Raw genomic sequence first — 9,512 nt, 5'->3', positions numbered from 1 at the left:
TGGCCGGATCCGGAAAGATTCACCTTCGAGAACCAAACCAGTCCTCCGCCATAACCAGCTGCGTACTCCTGCGTACACCGGCAGGGGGCCGCCGGTTTATCCTCCGATGGAGGTGAGTAGAGGAAGCGTTTTGTACTATCAAACCATAGGCGTGGGCCCCGGATGCAGAGCTTCTAGCTACACGGTTTCCCCCAATTGTCTGCCCAATTACATGTAATTGAATGTGAACTCCCCGAGATCCCGGCATAGAGGGCTAGGGCAGAGGAACTGGACCCTGCACACGCTGGGTGTTTAATAGATGGTTCCAGATTGGAATGGATTGCATTCCACACGCTTTCTTTAGCTCTCTAGGGCGCACTAATCCAAGGCTAGGTGTTAACCACACAATCGCCTATGGCCCGCCCGCCACGTGCTTCCCTTCCAGTGCCCCCTAGCGGGCCACTGCGGCCACCGCATTCTTCCCTCTCTTAGTCACGGATTTCTGGACTCTCGCGAGAGTTGCCGCTCTGCCCTTCGGGTCGGGGCCGCCAAGCCTCGCGAGAGCGGCGTGGCCACTCAGACCGCGGTACAAGATGGCGGCGCGCTGGTCGCGTCGTGCTTGCGTTCGTTACTAGGGGTGTTGGGCGCCTGAAGCAGCGGCAGCGGCGGCGGCGCGGAGCCTGTGACCGGGGTAGGTTACAGCTGGTGCTCGGGGGTGCCGCCAACGTCGCTGAAGCGACCCCTTAGGGGCCTGCGGGGCTGAGGTCGGTCTGGCTGGGAGGGCAGACACCTGCCGGGGGGGGGGGGGGGGGGCGCGGCGGGACGCGCCCCGGAGCGGGGGGGGGGGGCAGGGAGCCCCGGGGCGAGAGCCGAGGCCTAGAGCTGCCCTTGCAGATAGCGGGCGAGGATGGGAGGCAGGCGAGGCTGAAGGTCGAGACCGAAGAGAGAGGCGGGCGGCCCGGCCCAGGACCTGACTCAGATTCTGCGTTTTGCCCGGCTTCCCTGCACGGCCCGAGCTCTCAGTTTCCCCCGCGTAGAACAAGCGAGGTGGCCTGAGAGGCCCTCCCCGCGCTCCTTCGCCCCCAGAACTCGGGCTCCCCCGTTTTACAAACGGTGACCCACTGCAGATGTGTTGGTTTGGCCGAATTGCCCTTTTCCTCCTTTTTCGTTTGGAGTTTATCTTCTCTCACGAGTTCAGAAGTGAAGTCGAGGCAAAACAAAATATCTCGATTAAGATCCACAACCACCCAGACGTGTTCGGGGAATCGGCTTTCTCCTGCGCCGTCGGTTCTTGGGGGTTTCCAGGCCTCAGTTTCCTCGCCTGCAAAATGAAAGCATTGAACCAGACGCTTGTGAAGGTCTCGTCCAGGTCTTCCATAATTTTGAGCTGTGCCCCGTCATTTTGTGGGCCCAACTTTTCTCATTATCCCCGTTTCCTGCAACTGTGTTGGGAGTCTGTGGGATCAGAATTTCTCGAATGATGAATGACTAATTTCCCCAAAGGTGAATCACTTTTTTGATCCGTGTTAGCTCTGTGGGTCGCTGTCAGAAAGCTTTTTGGAAGAGTCGAATTGACCAATTTATACTTTGTAAGGTGACGCCATAAAGCCATTGCTTTCAAGAAAATTACTAAATGAGTTTTTAATCAGATTTCAGAATTTACAGTTAAGTGGGACGTGCCTATGGAATTTGAAGACAGTGTGTATACATGTAGAAGAAAATGTTTGTTGCTGAATTGTCGTAAAAATAAAATGTTCTCTTGGAGAGTTGGGGAAAGGAGGGAGCGGGAACAAATCGTGAATTTTAAGATATCTGGCATAGATATCCCCTACTATATTGGATGTGTTTTTTTTTTTTTTAAAGCCATGATATGCTGAGGTTTTTTTTAATAGTTCAGCAAACATTGTTCAAGTGTTCACCACTATTGTAGACACTGAGAAGTATGCGTTTAGGACATGATCCCCATCTTTTTGAGTTTATATCCTAGTAGGGTTTATGTCATATAGAGAAATAATAACGGGAGAGGGACTGATCTGTGATTCATGGCTATACGAAACTTATGAATGAGGAAACTGCTAACTTAGGTCAACATCATCTCTGTTCCAGCAAATTTTCTGGAGCAACTGCCTTTATTAAAGTGTAATCCAGGGACCTTTAGAGTTCCTGAAAGGTTTTCAGATGTTAAAGAAATGAGGTTAAAATAATTTTCATAATAATAAGTCATTTAAATTTTAATACTGTACATAACAAATACCAGTAGCTATAGCCCTGGTAAACAAAAAGCTCTTTGATGTCTTCAGTAATTAAAGAGTATAAAGGGGTCCTGAGACCAAAAATTGTGAGAACCCTGTTAAAAAGCATTGCTAGCTTAAGGGACTTGCCTAGGGTCACCCAGATGGGTCAGAGTCAGGTTCTGGACCTGCGGCTAACTTTATCCACTACATGGTTCCTCAATACACAGTAATAAACAATATAAGGAGAAAAGAGCAATGCAAACATAATACTTGTTGGGTTTTTTTGTTTTGTTTTGTTTTTGTTTTTATGAGTTGTGAGTTTGGAAAGGACATCACTGAATTGATGGGATAGGGAAGATTTTATTTTTTTAAATTTTTTAAATAGCTTTTTATTTACAAGTTATATGCATGGATAATTTTACAGCATTGACAATTGACAAACCTTTTCTTCCAATTTTTCCCCTCCTTCTCCCCCCCCCCCCCCTTAGATGGCAGGATGACCAGTAGATGTTAAATACATTAAAGTATAAATTAAATGCAAAATAAGTATACATGACCAAACCGTTATTTTGCTGTATAAAAGGAATCAGACTCTAAAATATTGTGCAATTAGCCTGTGTAAGAAATTCAAAATGCCGGCAGGCAAAAATATAGGGATTGGGAATTCAGTGTAATGGTTCTTAGTCATCTCCCAGAGTTCTTTCACTGGGTGTAGCTGGTTCAGTTCATTACTGCTCCGTTGGAACTGATTTGGTTCCTCTCATTGCTGAAGATGGCCAGGTCCATCAGAATTGATCATCATATAGTATTGTTGTTGAAGTATTATAATGATCTCCTGGCTCTGCTCGTTTCACTCAGCATCAGTTTGTGTAAGTCTCTCCAGGCCTTTCTGAAATCATCCTGTTGATCATTTCTTACTGAACAATAATATTTCATAATATTCATGTCACAATTTATTCAGCCATTCTCCGACTGATGGACATCCACTTAGTTTCAAGTTTCTGGCCACTACAAAGAGGGCTGCCACAAACATTCGTGTACATTCTTTATGATCTCTTTGGGATATAAGCCCAGTAGTAACACTGCTGGATTAAAGAGTATGCACAGTTTGATAATTTTTTGAGCATAGTTCCAAATTGCTCTCCAGAATGGTTGGATGTATTCACAATTCCACCAACAATGTATTAGTGTCCCTGTTTTCCCACATCCCCTCCAACATTTCGCATTATCTTTTCCTGTCATTATAGCCATTCTGACAGGTGTGTAGTGATATCTCAGAGTTGTCTTAATTTGCATTTCTCTGATTAACAGTGACTTGGAGCATCTTTTCATATGACTAGAAAGTTTCATTTTCTTCGTCTGAGAATTGTCTGTTCATATCCTTTGACCAAATATTTATCAATTGGAGAATGGCTTGATTTCTTATAAATTAGAATCAATTCTCTATATATTTTGGAAATGAGTCCTTTATCAGAACCTTTGACTGTAAAAATATTTTCCCAGTTTATTGCTTCCCTTCTAGATAGGGAAGATTTTATGAGGAGCTCACATTTGGTCTGGGCTTAAAAAGATGGGATGGATGTCAGCAGGGAGAGTAGTGATGACTTCTCAGCTGAGAAAAATCAAAGTGAAGTGAAATGATCTTGTTTTGAACCCTTTTAGGACACTTTTGTACCAGCTTCAGCCTGGAAAAGGGTGTACTACAATTTACATTAGATGAATGAGAAAATAATTCTTTGGGATTGTCAGTTTTACTGATCTCTGATTGTTGTACACAGCTTTCCCTCTACTAAGTTCCTGTTCTGCTCTCTCATTGTAGACTGGCTGTTACCCTGGGTTCTAGAAGGTTATATTGATAGAACCTAAGCTTGGCAAGATGGTTGGGAGATATATTCCTCCAGGGATTTGCCCTGCAGGGTGATGAACTTTTTTTCTTTGCCTGAAACCCTGAAAGCCATCTACTAATTTAGAGTTATTTGAAGTATTAGAATCTTAGCTTCAAATCAAGAGGAACATCTTTTGTACTTTTAATAACTAGCCACTTATATTAATGACTATATCATGTATAACACAAGATGCCTTTTAAAGTCTACCTGTAACATTCCTCATCTGGGACCCCTGTCTTGTCAGAATTTGGTTTACGATTGTAATTTGCTTTGGTAATCATTAGTATTGTGCTTCTATCTTCCCTTTAAAAAAAAAAAATCCTTTCTTTTTTAGATTAATTTATTTAGTATCTCTTGTGTACCTAATTGGATGGGCTACTTAGTAGCAATCTTCCTGGCATTGACATTATCTTGCAAACGGTCTCCATATTTAATGGGTTTGTACATCATCTCACACTTTTGTAGGTCTCTACCTTTCCTTTTTTTCCATCTTTTTCTTTGTCCCAGTTGTCCTCTACTCCTCTCCTCCCAATCCCCATGCAGACAAGCCAGATTAAAATATGATTGAGAAATATTTATAGATAGTCCATTTGAAAACTGAGTCAGTATGTGGCCCTCAAGATATTTACTTACAGATGAGTGGTGCTCATTTCTCTTTGAGCTTGACACTTGCTTTTCGTGACCCTTTCCATCAGATGTTGGCAGTAAACCTAAAAGGATTGGAATTAAGGAGAACAGTTTTTGGGCTAAGGGCCAGGAGATCTGTAGGTCCTTACTCTAGAGGGCTGCAGAAAGGGAGGTCCCAACCCCACCCCTCAGGGAAATACTGAGATGAAATTACACAATGATCTGAGAAGGATCAAGTGTAAGTTCTGAGTGCTTTATCTGTCTCTGACTCATGGACTTGTATATGAATCTATTGAGTCCTACCTGGTTAAGAACACTTTCAGTTTAAAAAAGAAATGGTACATTTGCAAAAATGACTTTAACTCTATATAAGGACTTGAACTATTACAGACAACTGAATGACTAAAGTGATATAACGGGAGAAATCGTCTTTAAAAAGAATTCTCTTTTCAGTAGCTGAGATCTGTAGCTAAATGTATTTATCTTGTTATTGGTAATTATCATTTAATTCTTTTTTCATTTTTAAATTAAAGCTTTTTATTTTTCAAAATATATGCATGGATAATTTTTTGACATTAACCCTTGCAAAACCTTGTGTTCCAATGTTTTCCTCCCTTCTCCTAGATTGCAAGTGATTGCAAGTGATAAACATGGTAGAAATATATGTTAAATCCAATATATTCATACATATATACATTTATCTTGTCGCACAAGAAAAATCAAATCAAACTGGAAAAAAATAAGAAATAAATACAAGCAAACAACAACAAAAAGAGTGGAAAAGTTTTTAATTTTTCCAAATACACATAAAGAAGTTTTCAACATTCATCTTTGCGAAACCTTATGTTCCAGATTTTTCTCCCACTTTCCCCTTCTCCCCTAGACAGCAAGCAATCCAGTATAGATTAAATATGTGCAATTCTTCTAAATATATTTCCATATCCATCTTTCTGCACAAGAAAAATCAGATCAAAGAAAAAAAAAAACGACAACAAAATTTGAAAATGCTCTGCTTTGATCCACATTCATTCTCCATCTCTGGATGCAGATGGTTCTTTCCTTCACAAGTCTGTTTGGAATTGAATCACTTATAGTTGAAAAGAGTCAGGTCCATCAGAGTTGATCACCATATGATCTTGTTTACTGTGCACAACATTCTCTTGGTTCTACTCCATTTAGCTTCAATTCATATAAGTCTTTCCAGACTTTTTTGAAATCAGTCTGCTCTCCTGAATGTGTGAATCAATTTACAACTCCACTAACAATGTATTGAAGTCCTAGTTTTCCCACATTCCCTCCAATGTTTATCCTTATCTTTTCTTGTCATCTTAGTCAATCTGAGAGGTCTGAAGTGTGGTACCTCAGAGTTGTCTTCATTTGCATTTTTCTAATCAATAGTGATTTAGAGCATTTTTTCATATGACTAGAAATTTTAACATCCTTTGCATTTACAAATTGGGTAATGGCTTGTTATAAATCTGAATCAGTTTTCTATATATTTTAGAAATGAGGTCTTTATCAGAAACACTGGATGTAAAAATTTTCCCCTAACTTTGTTTCCCTTCTAGTTTTGGCGGCATTGGTTTTGTTTATACAAAGCTTTTTAAATTTACTATAAATAAAATTATCCATTTTGTATTTCATAATGTTCTTTGGTCATAAATTCCTCCCTTCTGCACAGATCTTAGAGGCAGACTATTTCTTGAATAGAAACCTTTTGGGGATTTTGATTTAACTATGTTCATGGTTTTATGACTTTCTTCTGAGAATTATTTTTATTTTTTGTCTTAATGTAGATTTCCTCAATTACTTGGGAAAAGTGGAAACACTCAGGGATATAGTGAAACCAAAGTTGGGAATCAGTTTGCTTAGACAAAAGACCACTGCTTCTCTGCCCTTATCAGTTGATTCCAGGAAGATGATCAGCATCTTACTATAATAACTTAGGAATGCACATGATATGAATCTTATCACTTAAAGATAAGACACTCCAAAAAAGGTAGCTGTCCTTTTGGGTTTTTTTTTTTTGTTTTTAAAGATGATGCACTTTTAATTTTGATGCAATTTTAATTTTTAGCTTTTGATTTGATTGACACAGATATAATAGAATTAAATATTGGCTATTGTGATAACTTGTTTTCTGTTTTGTACTAAATGTTACTATTTTATTCTTTTAGGATGGCTTTGAATAAATCAATGCATGCAAGGAACAGGTACAAGGATAAACCTCCAGATTTTGCATATTTGGCTTCCAAATATCCAGATTTTAAGCAGCATGTCCAGATAAATCTGACTGGAAGAGTGAGGTAGGTTAATAAGCCAAGGAATATTTGATTTATGTAGGATCTTGATGATATATGATTCAAATATGAGGTATATTATGAAGGCAAGGGGACATTTTGGATATGTACCGAGGCCATTATCTATATGATTGGGATATGTAGTAATTTGATGGTGGGGTGAGAGGCAGGGATTCAGGGGGTGAAGAGGTCACTTGAAGCTGAAGACATGTTTTAGAACATTCTATATAATGGTGGTAGACATTGTACAAGAAGATCCTGTTCCTTTATATCTGTAAGCTAAATGGGAATATCAGGAGCTGCTGCTTTTGTTCCCTGGTAGCTGCATAGCGATTAGAAATTTGAAGTTTTCACACTTTTAGGATGGAATCATGGTAGTACTTAGTAGTGGACTACTTCTGTGGTTGCTCCTGCTGCTAGGGGAAGGGTTTGGTACTGTTGTTTGGAGTGGGATCGAGGGAGGTGGAGAAAGAAGGAAATAACATTTTTTTTTTTTTTTTTTAAAGGGGAAGAATGGCATTGTGGTTTTTTTTTTTTTTTTCTTTTTTTTTTTTTTTTTTTTTTTTTTTTTTAATTTATTTAATAGCCTTTTATTTACAGGATATATACATAGGTAACTTTACAGCATTAACAATTGCCAAACCTCTTGTTCCAATTTTTCACCTCTTACCCCCCCACCCCCTCCCCTAAATGTCAGGATGACCAGTAGATGTTAAAATATATTAAAATATAACTTAGATACACAATAAGTATACATGACCAAAACATTATTTTGCTGTACAAAAAGAATCAGACTCTGAATTATTGTACAGTTAGCTTGTGAAGGAAATCAAAAATGCAGGTGTGCATAACTATAGGGATTGGGAATTCAATGTAATGGTTTTTAGTCATCTCCCAGAGTTCTTTTTCTGGGTATAGCTAAGGAAATAACATCTGTGGAAGATTCAACTCCTTGGCCTTTCCTCATAGCAACAGTAGCTTTTTTTCCCTTTCCCTCCTTATTGTGGAATGTCAAGGAATATGGATGCTAAATTGGCACTTTCCCAGGATGATGATCATTGTTCTTTTTCTTCAAGGGACTGGTAAGGGAAAAAGCTAGGCTGGAATTGGGATTTTCTAAAGTTTTCTTCAAGGTTGTGGAATTTAGGAATAGGGACAGGACATTGCCTTTTTTTCCCTTTCCATCTTGATTATCCATTCACATTTTGGAGGATTCTGTATATGCCAAAAAACCTAACTGTATCAAATATCAGTGGTCTTTATAGAGAAGGGTAGGTGGGTCTCTAGATGAAGAGCATTAAGAACAAAGTTGTAAGTTTCCAGGCCTCCCTGAAAGACAGCCTCAGCTTGGTGAAAAGCTTGTTTACTTTGTGGTCAGATGAGAAATGGGTCAAAATCCTTCCTTGCACATCATGTGACTGGCAGGTCACGTAATCCTCTGGGTTCTCAAGCTTCCCTACTGGTAAAAGTGGGGGACCTGTCTTTATTGTGAAAGAAGGCTAGACAATAAATGGAAAATGTTTTGTACATCTTTAAGCATATTATAAAGACCACCATTTTTTTTCCTTTTTTTTTTTTTTTTTTTTTTTTTAACTTTTTGCATGTTTTCTTTTCTAGGTATTAGGAGAAGGAAAATGTCTCAATCTCATTTATATCCTAGCGTTTTCTTTACCAATCTTTCAGGTGAACCTGGGCCCTTTGTTTTCCTTAAATTCACCTAGGTTCAAGGCTCTCATCAAACCACATACCCACAGTTCTCAAGATATTATTTCATTTGGTTCAGTTCAGATATTTAAGTACTAGAATATATTATTGAGTGTAGATATTGTTTCCTTTATTTTCCTAGCACTTAGAAGTGTACATAGTAGGCACTTACTGATTGATTGTTTCTGGGCAATCAAGTCTTTAAAGTCCTGTTCTGACTCCTGCCTTCATGAAGTTAGACATTAATTTAAGATGTTAACTTATTATTAAGGTAGATTAGTTAAGACATTATCTTCATTTTCCAGATCAGGATTCTGAGGCTTTGAATATAAGAAAGGGGGAGGAGATGCTGGAGAAATGACTAAGGCATGAGAAGGAAGAGAATCTGGTATATGTGGTATTGAGACATGATTGCCAACATGTCTGGTGCATCAGGTGGACTAGTGATTGGTCAGGCCCAATGGCAGGTTAGGAATGCCAAAATCATTCTTTCTTAGCTGGAGAAGAATAGATGTGAGAAAGCAAGTTGGGGCACTGAGGTCTGGGATAGAGTTGAGCAGATGTTCTAGGTCACTGTCCATGGATATAACCCTCGGATTCCAGGAAAGGTCCTTTAAGTCAGCCCCCTTGCTTGTGCTGAAGATGCTGTCACTAAAGTGATTGTGGCAGCTGTTGTCTGATGACAGAAAGATTCCTTAGTATGTTTGTTGTTCTTTAGTATAAAGTTTGTTGATCATCAACTTTTTGTTTTCATTTTTTTTTTTTTTTTATGTTTGTCCAGA

General features: G+C 39.3%; 1 protein-coding gene across 4 annotated transcripts in view; it reads left to right on the top strand.

Moving 5' to 3' along the window:
• Window positions 1-552: 552 nt before the first annotated feature.
• The window catches only part of METTL16 (methyltransferase like 16), a 55,241-nt gene continuing 46,281 nt past the window's right edge, over window positions 553-9,512 (top strand). The window contains exons 1-3 of one of the 4 annotated variants that reach the window (XM_031967806.1): window positions 553-670; window positions 6,523-6,725; window positions 6,904-7,032. In XM_031967806.1, coding sequence (XP_031823666.1) covers window positions 6,905-7,032 — 128 coding nt within the window. In that variant the 5' untranslated portion in view covers window positions 553-670; window positions 6,523-6,725; window position 6,904. The other 3 variants (XM_031967807.1, XM_031967808.1, XM_031967809.1) reach the window with 3 other exon arrangements.

The sequence above is a fragment of the Sarcophilus harrisii genome, chromosome 4 (assembly GCF_902635505.1).
Source record: "Sarcophilus harrisii chromosome 4, mSarHar1.11, whole genome shotgun sequence".
Lineage (NCBI taxonomy): Eukaryota > Metazoa > Chordata > Mammalia > Dasyuromorphia > Dasyuridae > Sarcophilus > Sarcophilus harrisii.
This window is presented reverse-complemented; position numbering and strand designations above follow the sequence as displayed.